Here is a 13,889-nt window from a genome sequence, read left to right on the forward strand (position 1 = left end):
CCAAGGTATAAATATGAAGGAGGAACACAATTCTGCATGATCATGGATATAGAGCTCCGCCGGCTTGAAAAGTCCATGATTGCTCAATCCCAGCAACTAAGTGCTCCTCAGGAGAAAACCGACCATCCGGCAATTAAGGACGATTCGCTGTTGTCTCGTAACATCCAAAGGGGAGATAAACAGCAGACCTATTCACGTCGGGTCACACGTTCCTCCCTAAAAAACGAATCGTCCAACTTCATTTCTATCGACTCACTTGATCAAACAGACAATATTCCAGACAGCGATCTTCCCAGTGATTGCGTCCTCTTCTACATCCCTAGCCGTTCAATCCAATCCGATATCCTTGATTTCCCTGTGCTGTCTGGCCCCAACCGCTATTCCTTCGATCTTGCAGCAAACCTTCTACTTGTCAAGATGATCACAATAATCCACTCTGACATCGGTCAGTTTATCAACCTAGCGCTGACCCGCGTAATTACCCAGATGGGTCTTGCGGCCTACGTTCGCTTTTACGCCGGGGCCACAATTAGGGAAGAGGGCTGTGGTAAAGAAGGAGATCAAGGCTGGGGACCTCTTCCAGTTCCTCAAGGCTTTCCCGATAAGCCTACGGTGACCCTAGAGGTGGGAGTTTCCGAGTCTCACATAAAGCTTCAGCGGGACGTTGAGTGGTAGCTGTACCCAGCCAAAGGCAATGTCAACACAACAGTCACAATCAAGGTCGACAGGAAGCGTCCCCGGCTTATGGTTGATCGATGGGAGCGTATTGATGGAGTGGTTCAAACCACTCAGCAGATTGAAATCTCAAAGGTCAATGGACAAATAGAATTGACCAATGACTCTCTGACCGTTCCCTTTGAATCTCTTTTCCTACGGCAACCAACTGGAGATGAGAACGATATTACTCTGGATAGACAGACTCTTCAGGAACTAGCTGATAGAACATGGCGTTTACAAGGGCTCTAAGATGGGGTTCTCGGATTGTTCCTCGCTAGTTATTCGCGGGATATTATACTTATCGAAATTTAACTCCTTTATTGATCTTTTCTCTTCCTCCGCCTTTTCACTTTCATCTTATATATTAAGCTACCCAATACTTTATTCGTTGTATAGTCTTTTATCTACTATTCCCCTTCTCTAGTTTATGGTATATTAGTCTATTATTCAGCGCCCAGATGGACCTCGGGCTGGGGTTGTCTAGGTCATCTTTGAAATGCTGGTACTATAGTTCAGGAGCATTGAACCTAGGTAACGTTCCAGTATAACGTGACTCAATAATACCATGCATAGACTAAGAAGAGTGACAATGAGAGTTCCAAGGACTCACCCGCTTCAAAAAAGAATAATCCCCCAGCCAGGTGCCCAAAACAAGCTTTGCAAACCATGAATACCAGACCCAGCCAAATCATGAATAGAAAGAAATCTCAGTAACCTATTGACCCTCCGCAGATGCTCACTAAACGTCTTCAAAGAAACCGAAATCCGCGCAGCATACAGGAAAAGCACCACTAAAAATCACCTCTCGTTGGATCATGCGATGGAAGCTCAGTTTTCAACCACCGTTCTTAAATATACTTCTTCTGTGTTCAGAAAAATTCTCGAAGATGCAGTGCGTGAGGAAGACGATCGAGAACAAATATTCACAAGTGTCGCTAAGAAATCCAAGGGGAATCTGCTGTGGATCGATCTAGCATGCAAAACCCTCGCCACGGAGGTTGTGTGGAATGTCCTAAATGTGCTTGACGATTTACCGGGTGAATTCCAGAAGTTCTATGACAACATGAAGCAAAGGATCAACAGCCTGCTTTGGAAAGACGGCGGGTACTGCAATAGAGTTTTATACATTATGGCTGCCGCATATGGGTCAGTCGCGGTCAGCGACCTGATAAACCTTGCGAATATACCGTCCCAGGTCGATTTGTCGACTCTTGTCACCAAATATCTTCCCTTTCTTGAACTGAGTGGTAGTATGGTATCTTTTACCAGCGCTTCAGCGGAGTAATTTGTTCGAAAAGATGTGCATATGCCCCAAGAAAGCCATGCACACATGACCAGGCGCTGCTTAGAGGTGCTGAACACCCTTTGCTCCCAGAACCCCGGGAGTATCTTGCTGGATGCTTCCATTCACCTCTCCAAAGATGCTTCACGCCAAACCAAATATGCCACCCTTTACTGGGGATTACGTGCGATGCTGTGCATATTCCTATGATGGGGAGCTGCTCGCAACAGCGTCAGACGACTATACGGTCCGGGTTTGGAATGCCAAGACTGGGAAGCTACAACAAACGCTGGAGGGATTTTCTAACTGGGTGTATATTGTTGCCTTCTCTCGAACACATTTGCTGATGGCGACGGATCATAAACATATCAGGATTTGGGATGTGATCACCGGGTCGTTGGTGGAGACCCTAATCCCCAACTCCAACGCCTGGATTGCGGATATCAGTCTTTCGTATGATGGGACCAAGCTAGCAGCGGACTTCAACGAGACTATTGGATTCTGGGGTATCCTGCCGAGACCGCTCGATCAGTGGAAATACAGAATATCTCCTGAGCCAACTGGCGCATCCCACGGGTGACGGCGAGGATGAGGAAGACGATCTTCAAGGATTTCAACTCCAAGGATCGAAAACCGCAAAATCAATTTCACAGCTATTTGGTAGACAGCCTCTTAGCTCTCTCGCACATAGCAAGCTGGATCCGAGGGACTGATTCGACACTCGAGGAATTTGTCAAGGATTACGAATAGAGCAACGCGACTATTACTTTGAAATATCAAGCATCAGGCGCTACGTGTGATGACAATAGATCTTACGCCGGCTGCTGGTCTTGAAAATTCAAGAAACTAAAGGATACTCCTGCCGCAAGATTGTTGGGCATTCTGACTTTGCTGAAGCCGGATAGTATGCCAGAAGAGCTTCTTGAAGGGTTCGCACGCTTAATATCAGAAGATATACGTCCATTTAAGAGCACTACCACCCATCGACTCGCTACTGCATCCTTGCGGCGGCATACCCTGATAAGTAGAGACAAGAAAAGGGGTACCATCCCGGTTCATAGACTGGTGCAGGATGCGAGTATACGCCATCTTCAAAGTTCCGACCAGCTTCAGCAAGCATTCAAAGATGCGCCACCTGTATATCTCGAGTTTATCCTCGCCAGAAGCAAGGAGGGTCCATATTTGATTCATTCAGTCAATGAAAGTTGCTTACGCCCCAATTGCTTTCGCTCGAGAAAAACTACAAAAAAGTCAGAAAGAGCGAAGCAGAATCCAAAAATAAGAGGACGCTTCGCGTGTTTCCACTTTTGGCTGAACTTCTTTGTCACTGTGGCTGGTACCTGTACGAGACAGGGACAAATAAAGCCGCCCTCGACGCACTCCACACGCCAAAGGAGATTTGTGGCGAGTTCTATGGCGCAAGGCCAGATCCACTCACTGCCTTAGTGTACAGCAACATTGGAGTGGTACTGAGTAATCAAAATCAAGCCGCTGAATTTCTGGAGACTGGGATGCATGCGTTGTCCATACTACGGCGGTGCCTTCCGAGGGACCATTATCAGATCGAATTCTTAAACAACTGTGCTGGTGGATTCCACGACTTAGATCAACTCGAAGATTCCCAGCAGTTATTTGAAGAATCTGTCTCCATTCAGGAACATAACCCAGTGAGAAATGAGAGACTGCTTGAAGGGGCATACTCGAATCTTGGACGCAATCTTATGGCATTTCGCCGTTTTGAAGAAGCTGAACAAGCCTTCAGAAAAGCTCGGTCCTTGCACAGTGCACTTAGCGCCGATTTGTTTTTCGTGCCATTAACCCTTTTTCTGTTCGGAAACCTTCGTGTTTATCAATGTCGATGGGCGGAAGCGGAACGGGAACATAAGGAGGCACTGAAAGGACGACTGAGATCCCTCGGGCCGCGGCATAAACCGATTGGGGTCTCTTACGATCAGCTTGCATGACTACTGCATAGACGCGGTCTAGATCATGGGGAAGCAGGCGCAATGAATAGGAGATATTTGAGAGTGACCCTAGCGAACCCGGTCTCGTGCCACGATCGAAGTTCCTTTTGGCGCTGATGCTTGCAAGGATTGCGGATCAAACAACAAGTATGGCTGTCGCAGAAGAAAGCCAGAGATACCGTAAGAAGGCAATATTTCTTGTTGAGCAGGTACATCTCTTCAGGGGTATGCTTAGGGTTTTTTTTTGCAACAAGGAAAGCAATGTGATATTTCCCTGTAGTACCTACCTGGCAGGTAACTTTATAACGTCGCTTCTGCACCTGGGGATTATCCAAATCGACAAACTTAGAATATACAAGTCCTCTTTGGTTGTTTGAAGATAGTCAGAATGATGATAATCTGGTTTCGGCCTAATGTAATGCCGGTGATAAATCGCTCAAGAAAGCGCCAGTTACCAATCCTTAGGATAAGTGGGGTCAGAGATAAATTAGAACAAAAGCACTAACCGGGAACTCAAGAGTTTGAGCCTTCACACTTTCCGAGCGCCATGCGGTCTTGGCCTCGTATATGTAAGACCTGAGGTGCACTAACCTATCGGCTATACTTTCACCGGCAGCAACAAGACCCTGAGAAGCAGTAAGGGGCTTTCTCATCACGTCACATGTTGGTGGCACAACTAGTGGCTTGGTCTCTGAAGCACATGTATACCATTTTCTTTGTTGGCAAAAGAATAGGTTCCCACTCGGCGGAGTAGAACTCACCTTTCTCCAAGGCCTTTTCTCGAAGTAAGAGCGTATTTGACAAGTACCAAAAAAAGCCTTCGAAGAGTTTGTGTCAGGTATTCTTTTCTCGTTTTGTGCAATCCGTATTATACATGCCGAAAGTGGACCGCATGCTATGTCTCAGCAGGACCAGAATCAGTATACGAGTATAACAGCCGACATTTTATAAATGCACGATAGGTCAAGATCTTTCTATCTACCCATGCTCAATCGTCATCATGACCTTAATCGGGCGTCGTTGCAGATGAGAGTGCAGAAAGAATCACACAATCCATGCAGACTCGCTAATATTGACTATTTTGCACCGTGAAATCCTATATCTCGATAATTTCAGACCATTTGGTGGAACTATACCCCGCAATAATTCATGGAGATGCACGGATGAGAACGAGGTCTTTGCTAACCCTTCTTATTGAACGACTACTATAAGAGCCTCCTCTGCTCCGCTTCAACGAGTAGCTCAACATAATCTTCTCTTTCACTTACCCGGTCTTCAATATCCAAATATGCATCTCCCACTACTCTCTATCCTCACTCTTGCGCCCGCGGTGATTGCGGTTGTCGTCGATACGCCAACTATAAAATCGCATCGGAATTGGGACGTGACATGGAGACTCGACACGCCAAAAATTGGCCTCACCCTTACCCGAGACTTCAAAAATTTTGAGTGGATTGATCTCGTTGATGCCGATCCGGAGAAGGCTAGTGTTAGATTACCGAGAGACGTGAATCTTGAGCCAGGGTAAAAGTGATCACCTGCTTGAATGAGAGTGATACTGATCTGGCTTGCGCAGTGATGTTTGGTTGGTCGCATGGACTATTCACGGTACAGGACCAATTGGATATAGTGAGAAATTCACACTCAAATAAGCATTGCTTATACATACGGAGGGTGAAGGGGATTCGATAGACTTCATTGTATCGGCCTTCGAAACTTGAAACTAGTAAATGATCTTCAAATGAGATTGACTTCAGGATGTTCTCTGCATTCGTTACACAAGATTGTTCAACGTAAAGCTCAGAGGCTGTGATTCCCACTTTAAACAGTAGCAGGGGCCGGTTAGTACCTGTACCTAGATAGGACTCATCCATGTGTTCAATAATCCCTGGGCTGCTGGGTAGTACACTACGAAGTGGACATGGGTCCCGAGGTCCATGCCCTGTGAAATTCTGGTAGGGATATCTAGATTGTTCTAACATGGAATCAGGTCTGACTCGTTTTTGATTTCTTCGAGTCCAAATTGGGAGTCGGGGGTCTAAGTCAAAAACGCCATTAGTATCAGGCTCAACTCCTTCTCATTTCACAAAATATCACAAACATCGAATACCAAACACCAAGTATAGTTAAGGGGCTTTAATCTATGGCGATCATATCCTTAGTGGTACATGCACGGTATGCTTGTCGAGGAATGCGCGGCCTCTGTTCACCGAAGTCGCCTTGTCAACGCAACCCTCGGTCGGCATCGTGTTTGATTGGTGTAGAGATGGAGGTCCCCAGAAATAGGCCTACTGCTGTATTATCGGCGTCACATGCACTGGTGATAACGAGGAGGCCTCTCTCTGTCCTGGTGCCCTGCACTCGTTTCGTCTCCCGTCTAAGGCGGGGAACGACGGCTGGGGCAGTTCGATTGGTCAGATAAGCCACGTTGGATTTCGGTCATAACGTAAACAAAGCAAGCGCTAACTATTACTCAAGTACAACAGGGCCGTGTAAAAACATTATTTGTATCCTGCGGTTTGTAGGCCCTCTCGCGTAGGCGACTGTCCAGAGAGAGCGGAAGGGACGTCGATAACGGGATTATGAACGACTGACGGACAGTTAGTTACATGAGGACTGAAAATTCCGGGGCTATCGTCAGAGCCTCAGAGAAAGCACTTGATCAGGAACGAGGTGGGAGCCCAAGAAAGCAGCGAGGGACGAGGGAAAGTCACGAAAGGGTTATGACGAGTCATACAGGGAAAAGGGGGTGGCGGAGCTCAAGAGCTCGGTGATCCAATTCAATAGCAAAAATGCCTGATCTGCAGAGACCAGAGAAGAGGAGGGCGAAGAAGAAGAAAATTTGAGACGGTGGGTTGGTTGGGGGGAGGACAGGGGACTATATAGAACTACGCATGGGCATGCACAAAGCCAAGAGCGCTAGGCCAGAGATGTGCAAGTGGACCAAAAATCTTCATACTATATCCGATATGGTGTAGTGGCTAACATCGCCGTCTCTCACACGGCAGCCGGGGGTTCGATTCCCCCTATCGGAGTGTTCTTTCTTTTTTGTTTACACAGTTAATGATATATGGCTTGAATAATGAAGTTAGTTGGTTTATGATGATTGTGACAACAATATAGTTGACCGCCTATCCGCCCTTGATACGTACTTTTGGTAGTCCAGATGTAAATTTGGGTTATTTCTTCCTTTTATTGGTGCGATAGAATGTTAGCAGTTCGCCGGAAAATATAGGATCAAATTTGGCTATTTAGAAAATCACGTAGGTGCCAGTTCTCTGCTTGGAAATAAAAACCAATACCAAAACCAAAATCGGCAGTGGTCTGTGATATCCCCCGCCTATTCAATGGCGACTATCCAGCTGTGTCTTGGAACCTTTTTCGGATTAATCATAGCAGCTTGTGGCGATGGCTTTGGGATTACACAATGTTGAAAATTTGAATTGAAGCGAGAATATGTCAAAGAAAAGCAGTAACATTCATTAGACTAGACTAAATTTTATTTCCGGGGTCTCCTAATGGAAGATATCACAATCAATCTGGGTATGAAGGAACGCTCGCCCGATGTAATCTCTGGTCCCCGGTAAAAAGTATACTGAGACATCGGGAACAAAAAGCAAACGTAAAAAAAAAATGTAGGCGCCTGTATGTTTTTTCTCCTGTTCCCAGGAGCGTGGTTCGAAACAGCTAGTGGGGGTCCTGTGCTTCTTAAACATTAGAGAATAAGTATATGGTCGTGTTGCCTCGTGAAAAGAAAAAGAGAACTTTTGAATCGCCAAATCGATGAAATCGAAAGAAAAACCAGAAGAACCAAGCAAAGAGGAGCAAATGTCCCAACACGCGAGAAGAAAATATACTCGCCGAGAAAAGTGAGAAGGCACTTAGTCTCAGATACACAATCTCGCTTACCATCTTCAACAAATAATCGACGCTTTATCCGTACGAGCAGTATCGATCCTTGTCATCGAAATCCCAGTATTGCGGGACGGGATAGGCTCAAGGGTATCATCACCATTCGCGAGACGTTCCTCTCTCTCCAACTCCAACCGCTCAGCCTCCTTGATGCGCTTGAGTTCCTGGCAGAACTTGCTGTTTGCTCTGATGCGGTCGCCGTAGCGAATGAAACCAAACGGAATTATCGAGACACCCAGACTGAGAAAGGCAATCAAACTGCAAGCCCAAGGCACGCCGAGCCGGTTGAACATCGGCTTAGCTGCGAGCGGGAGCACAGCTCCCAAGATGCTGCGTGTGCAGCTTGCAGCAGACTGTGCGCTGGCAGAGAGTGTCTCGTACGCATCGGTCAGGTAGTTCAGCATAGCCATGAAAATTAATAGGTAGCCCATTCCGAAGGGAATGCCGGAAAGGAAAGGTACGACCCAGTGGATGTTTGGCGAGGCTGTCCAGCCTATCCAGAAGAGGGAGATCACGTATAGTGGCCCACCAATGCAGGCGAGGGGGAGTCTGCGGTATTCCTCAATGAATGCCCAGCTGGCGTTGCGGGCCTTCGCTCGTGCTAGGTAACCATCGTACCAGATGAAGACGCCACAGGCAAGGATGGCGCCGATGCCGACTGCGTGAATTTTAGACGTTACTTCTTTTCGGTTTAGAGAAATGGCCATATAGATGAACTTACTGGGTAGAAACATCAATCCAGACACACCAGGGCTCATTTTGTAGACACCTGCGTGATTTTCGTTAGAATTTCTCTGACGGGTTTTTGCATACGCTAGCTGGGATAGGCCACTGACCTTGGAAGATGATTGGATATGCCTCGAAGTAGAGGTAAAAGATTGCATATGCCAGAGCAAGATACAGCGAACTCAGAGAAACGATATACTCATGTATAATCATGCGGAAGGGTCGTGAGATGGTGATGATAAGCATTTCTCGCACATTGCGACTCTGAACATCCAATGGCGAAACGATGCTTGAATTGCCGGTGTCTTTGCGTAGCTTGTGTGCACGACGCTTTAGAATGACCGGGGCATAGGTTTCGGGCATGAAGATAACCAATGGCAAGCTAGCGCCTGACAAAATGAGTCCAATCCAAAAGCACCAACGCCAGCTGACAACTGCCACGAAACCAGACACCCAAGGGCCAATTATTGGCCCGAAGGTTGTACACTATTGACAAATTAGCTGTCACCCAAAGACCCCATTTCAATGTTTGCGGTAAGCTTACAGCCATGAAATAAGCCATCAGGCGACCTCGCAGTGTTGGATCGTCATGAACGTCAGCGAATAATCCGCCGACAGTAGCGATAGGCGCCGACGCAACCATGCCATTGAATAATCGGAAGATAAGCAAAGAGGCATATGAATCTGCGACAGCGCACGCCAGTGTGAATATCATGAATAAAACATAGGCGATGAGCAAAGGGGGCTTCCGGCCAAAGTACTCAGAGCTAGGGCCCCATAGCAACGGTCCTAAAATGTATCCGATGAGAAAGATGGAGATTGGCAAGACAAGGACTGTTTCGTTGGTAATGTGGAATTCTTCGGCAATCTGGGGGATGGCGTTGCTACAAATTGACGAGCCGATAGTACTGTTCATGACCTGCATGACACCAGATGCTAGAACAAGGAACTTCCTCCTCTATTGGACACATCAGTACTCTTTTCTTCGTCTTGCTTGTATGAGACACTATCCCACATACCGCTCTCCAGTTAACAGGGTTTTCTGGGTCATTAGGCCCGAATGAAACAATCGTTTTGGAGGCCACTTTGCGGAATCTAGAGTATGATGGGTTTCCATAGCGTTCTTGGATGGGCTCATGGTCGACATCTGAGTCTTGATCTTCGGAGCCGTGGAAGTGATGTGACTCGTTTGAAGAAGCCACTACGTGCTCTATACAACAGTTTCAGTATTTTAAGCTCCTAAGATACAACATAAAAAGCATCGACAAAGAGGGTAGGCGACTGACCCGTTGTTGAGATGGCCTTCTGCAAATTTTCCTTGGCAGCCACATCGTCTGACATCTTGACGACCTTCGTTCAACAAAAATCAACAATTGGTACGCTAGATGAAGACCCAGGTGGGACGCAATAGTTATAAAGGATTCAATGTTGAAAAAATCCTTAACCCCACACAGTGATAGTGGATGTTTGACTCAGAGAAATAAAAGCGTTTCATGTGGATTCGGCTCCACATCCATAAAGCAATCTCTGATAGTACGCGCCCTAATTTTGACAAATCGAGGGTTTGTACGCGACGCTTTTGGAAAATACGGCGAGAAAAGACTAGTCTTCCCTGTCAAACTGGGTATTTGGTGGTGTTGATCGGTAGGCGTGGCTCGGGTAGAACGGCTTCTCCCCAACTGTTTGGGCGAAAAACAGAAGCTAAGAAGCTGCAGATTGCTAAAGTGGCAACCAGAAATGCGACTCTATAAAATATCACATGGGATCTCGCATAGAAGACCGATTTTCATAACCCATGTTCGGCTACTTCGTAGCACACGCCCGCTTGCGAAACTACGAAGGACTAAATAAAGCCCATCCTTACAGAATTTCAGGCAAATATCTCGATCCGCATGCATCTAGTTACTCATTTCAATATTGAATTATTCAGCGTGATGGGGGCCAAGACCCTGGCGATCAATCGATTGGTCTTGCATTAGCAATTGCGCCAGGTAGCTTTCCTTGTCACGTAAGTCAGGACCAATGGGGCGCATTCAACTAGGATGATGAGCACTTGTTCCCATGATATGCGTAACTTGCGCAGCATAGTTGACCCGATCAAGCTAGGGCCAGATTTTAGTACTATGTGACTACATATAAGGAGTACGGAGTAGCGGGAACGCCAATGCTGGAGACAACGGGAACGGGTATTCCACACAACGTGGGCTCGACTTTTTTGTTCTCGGGGAATGGATCCGAAAGCGCTCCACATCCTCCGTAGACTAAACAAAAGACGCCGTTTCAGGGGTATGGATGCCGTCTCTTTCGATATGTAAGCCTTGGGCCACTCACTTTTCGGGGATTGGGCTGGTGTCGGTCAAGCTAAAATTCCCCGGGATCATTTCCGGTTGCGTGCTTACGGGATCGGCCAGAAAGCCGATCTGCCATGACCGCCCACATAGTCATGAGAACAGAATCTGGAAGAGTCTCCTGCAGACAGAAAGCCTGACAATATTTTTTGGAAATAAATTGAGTGCTATGTGTATGTGTGTGCATCAAATATTTTTGTCCAGGTGATTCCGGGGTTTAGTGATGCCTGACGCACCATTTTGCGTCCACAGGTACAGGACTAAAGCGGCACAGCACATTGGACAACGGTTTTCACCCGGCAGAAAATCATCGAGCAACTATTAACAACATCTACAGATCTACTACCATAGATCTATCTATCGTAATAATCCAAATGTCGCATTTTGTATATTGGGAAGTCATTTGGTAGAAACTATGCTTTTCACTGTCACTGTATGGTTTGCTACTATCCATTTCCAACCATCTTTCTAGCTACAATACTAAGAAAGGGGAAAAGAACCAAGACACCTAAAAAGACGTATGCTGAGCTAATAATATGTTCGTTCTAAATTTATTAAATATGCGACTATAACACGCCATGCCCAGGTACTGCATCGATGTACATAGCCAACAAGGCATCACCCGAGCACCGGAACATTCGATAAATGTTTAAATTCCTATTTCCAGGGGAGAGACAGATCTGCAAAATGAATAATGTACCAAGGGGAGAAGTCTACAATTGGATCCTCAAAATGGCCAAAAAAACACCTTCTATCCTGCCCAATTCCGGCAGCAATGTACTCCGTATCATGACTCAATTTTCAACGAGCACAATTATGTATGAAAGCTCAGTATAAATGGGTATCTATCCATGGATGATCACCATCCTCTGCCACTTAAATTCTCAGAGATTGTATGTGTTTTTGTTGCTAAAATAAAATGACTTGTTATCATTTCAATATCTGATATATCAAAATGGATACTCTCGGTAGATGGAACTTACAAAGGCCGATTATTTCATTTCTTCCCTCGGCTCGAAATTTCACCTAGACATTAGCACACATAGCAGCAACTGGGAAATTTCCATAGCCGCGGTTCTTAATGAGTACCGTCTCATTTCGCCAGCCGAGGGTATCTATCCACAATTGCCCGGCATATATGGGACTAACAAACATGCGCTTGTAGGAAGCGCCACCATTGTTAAGGATGCAGGCAAGACCGAATTGGTGTTTATAGTTCTTATGGCGCACGAATCCTGTATAATTGTATGAACGACTGATGCACAGCCCAAGGAAACTATACCGACTAATGCAGTTTCGTCGTCTATTAAAGGTGTTTCATTATTCCCCATGTACATATAGTTCTTAGGCACGCGTGAGGTTGGGAAGTTTTCCGCTGCATGAGAGCCCAAGCTGGGGTTCGGGTCCACCGCCATTCCATAGAGATCTCCATAGAAAATGCACGGTCACCCTTGGCTTCGAAGGAGCATTAAAGAATATGCGAAAGGTTTGAAAAATGGTGCAATGATAGTCGGTCAGGACCCTAATTATCATCCACATTTCAGGGCTGCATAATGCTAAAAGTTGAGTATATCTCACCTCTAATAATTTCCCATGTTGCTGTAGGATTGTAAGCTCTACTAAATACATGCAGAGGATCTTCGACATCCCATATCATGATTGTCAACAAAAGTCTGATGATGAAAGTGATGTCGGTGGCAATCATTTCCCGTGGGATAACTGCATGCGACGGCATCTGTTCTACCAACGTGCCTTTGAAGATCTTCCGTAGATCACCACCTGCCATCTTGGAGATAGCTGCAAACCGGCCCAAAGTAGCACATCGAACAAGGAGGCCCCATAATCCACTAGTTTGAGATCTCCCAGAAGTAGACCCATCTCCCCTCTCCAGTACTCTCCAACGAAGAAGTAATCAGCGCCAACCATATTGCGCATAATGCGTCATGAATTCTTTCTGGAAAGAGGCGGAATAATGTTTTGTTGCATCGATTTGCATTGCACTGATTAGTAGTTCGGTGCCAATCCACTCCCCCCATTTCAATATGTTGTATATCAGCTCGAACTTCTGGATGGGAATGATCGAGATCGGCGAACATCAGATAGTCATCGTTTCCGTGCTCTTCACTCACATCCCTCGCCCATCTTGATTCCCGGTATCTTGTATATTGCATGCTGCTTGCTCGTATTGTCCCAGTCAACACCAGTAAAATGTTCCCAATGATATTTCATGGGGCTGTACTTCTCACCACGTCCCAGAAAGTCGAACCTGACCCAACCGGCGATCTTCGACGTCGAGATACCCCATTATTCTAATCTGCAAAATTATTGATATATTTAAGCTCTCTAACTTTCTCTCTGTCACTAGGGGGAAAATCACCTTCTGTGTCCATCTTAACAACTGTGAAATTCTCGATTGAAGAATCAGCCTCAGCCTTGTGGTTTAAAACAGTATCCCAGTAAATTCCAATGTCCATGTTTTGTGCCGCCCGTACCATGCTCTGCGGGCCTTCCTTTGGGCCCCATCGCGTGGCTCTAGTTCCTTTCTAGTCGAATTCGACGAGATCATACAGATCGTAGATATCGTGCCCAATTCCATATGGGTTCATCCCCTTGCACCCAGGCGGAATCCAGATGTTATCGACTCCAATGTCTTTCAAATCGGGGAGTGCCTTACGGAGGCGCTGTCAATAGCGTTGGTTGACCGACACATGCCATTCAAGCCCTGTATCATGAGTGTATTTTCGAGGAGAGACCACGACGACTGCTTTTCAGCAACTTCAACAGCATCTGCTCAATCTCGAGATTTTTAGCCCGTAGTAGGAAATGCACGAGGATAAGGAATTTAAGGACCTTCAATCTCTCGCCACTTGTTGACTCTTCTCCGGATCTTCAAACAGCAGCTTAGGAATGACAGCATTTTACCGTGTATGATTCTAGACC

At 46.2% G+C, this 13,889-nt stretch overlaps 8 protein-coding genes across 8 annotated transcripts; 4 read left to right on the plus strand and 4 right to left on the minus strand.

Moving 5' to 3' along the window:
• Positions 1-42: 42 nt before the first annotated feature.
• N7479_000180 (uncharacterized protein) lies at positions 43-966 on the plus strand (the record flags this gene model as incomplete). Its single annotated transcript, XM_057247878.1, has 2 exons — positions 43-624; positions 676-966. The coding sequence occupies 2 exons, from the start codon at positions 43-45 to the stop codon at positions 964-966; spliced, it is 873 nt and encodes a 290-aa protein (XP_057112310.1).
• Positions 967-1,537: 571 nt separating this feature from the next.
• On the plus strand, positions 1,538-2,002 carry N7479_000181 (het-r; the record flags this gene model as incomplete). The annotated part of the gene is made up of 1 exon (XM_057247879.1): positions 1,538-2,002. One exon carries the CDS (start codon positions 1,538-1,540, stop codon positions 2,000-2,002), a length of 465 nt encoding a protein of 154 aa, XP_057112311.1.
• Positions 2,003-2,138: 136 nt separating this feature from the next.
• On the plus strand, positions 2,139-2,579 carry N7479_000182 (WD40 repeat domain-containing protein; the record flags this gene model as incomplete). The annotated part of the gene is made up of 1 exon (XM_057247880.1): positions 2,139-2,579. The coding sequence occupies one exon, from the start codon at positions 2,139-2,141 to the stop codon at positions 2,577-2,579; it is 441 nt and encodes a 146-aa protein (XP_057112312.1).
• Positions 2,580-5,109: 2,530 nt separating this feature from the next.
• Positions 5,110-5,637, plus strand: N7479_000183 (uncharacterized protein). Its single transcript, XM_057247881.1, has 2 exons — positions 5,110-5,487; positions 5,540-5,637. Exons 1-2 carry the CDS (start codon positions 5,252-5,254, stop codon positions 5,613-5,615), a joined length of 312 nt encoding a protein of 103 aa, XP_057112313.1. The 5' UTR covers positions 5,110-5,251; the 3' UTR covers positions 5,616-5,637.
• Positions 5,638-7,877: 2,240 nt separating this feature from the next.
• On the minus strand, positions 7,878-9,942 carry N7479_000184 (MFS transporter; the record flags this gene model as incomplete). Its single annotated transcript, XM_057247882.1, has 6 exons — positions 7,878-8,533; positions 8,597-8,644; positions 8,712-9,087; positions 9,146-9,559; positions 9,621-9,811; positions 9,888-9,942. The coding sequence occupies 6 exons, from the start codon at positions 9,940-9,942 to the stop codon at positions 7,878-7,880; spliced, it is 1,740 nt and encodes a 579-aa protein (XP_057112314.1).
• Positions 9,943-11,975: 2,033 nt separating this feature from the next.
• N7479_000185 (uncharacterized protein) lies at positions 11,976-12,364 on the minus strand (the record flags this gene model as incomplete). The annotated part of the gene is made up of 2 exons (XM_057247883.1): positions 11,976-12,184; positions 12,232-12,364. The coding sequence occupies 2 exons, from the start codon at positions 12,362-12,364 to the stop codon at positions 11,976-11,978; spliced, it is 342 nt and encodes a 113-aa protein (XP_057112315.1).
• Positions 12,365-12,489: 125 nt separating this feature from the next.
• Positions 12,490-12,796, minus strand: N7479_000186 (uncharacterized protein; the record flags this gene model as incomplete). Its single annotated transcript, XM_057247884.1, has 2 exons — positions 12,577-12,796; positions 12,490-12,495 (listed from the first exon to the last, which is right to left on the minus strand). The coding sequence occupies exons 1-2, from the start codon at positions 12,733-12,735 to the stop codon at positions 12,490-12,492; spliced, it is 165 nt and encodes a 54-aa protein (XP_057112316.1). The 5' UTR covers positions 12,736-12,796.
• Positions 12,797-13,191: 395 nt separating this feature from the next.
• On the minus strand, positions 13,192-13,423 carry N7479_000187 (Glycoside hydrolase superfamily; the record flags this gene model as incomplete). The annotated part of the gene is made up of 2 exons (XM_057247885.1): positions 13,192-13,263; positions 13,298-13,423. The coding sequence occupies 2 exons, from the start codon at positions 13,421-13,423 to the stop codon at positions 13,192-13,194; spliced, it is 198 nt and encodes a 65-aa protein (XP_057112317.1).
• Positions 13,424-13,889: the final 466 nt, after the last annotated feature.

Source organism: Penicillium vulpinum (genome assembly GCF_028829585.1).
Source record: "Penicillium vulpinum strain IBT 29486 chromosome Unknown utg000001l_segment0_segment0, whole genome shotgun sequence".
Taxonomy (NCBI): Eukaryota; Fungi; Ascomycota; class Eurotiomycetes; order Eurotiales; family Aspergillaceae; genus Penicillium; species Penicillium vulpinum.

Bases quoted from the DNA above. Each gene is read 5' to 3' on its own strand.
- N7479_000183 (XM_057247881.1), top strand. From the start codon at position 5,252: ATGCATCTCCCACTACTCTCTATCCTCACTCTTGCGCCCGCGGTGATT. The intron at 5,488-5,539 runs GTAAAAGTGATC...TGGCTTGCGCAG, and splicing joins GACGTGAATCTTGAGCCAGG to TGATGTTTGGTTGGTCGCAT.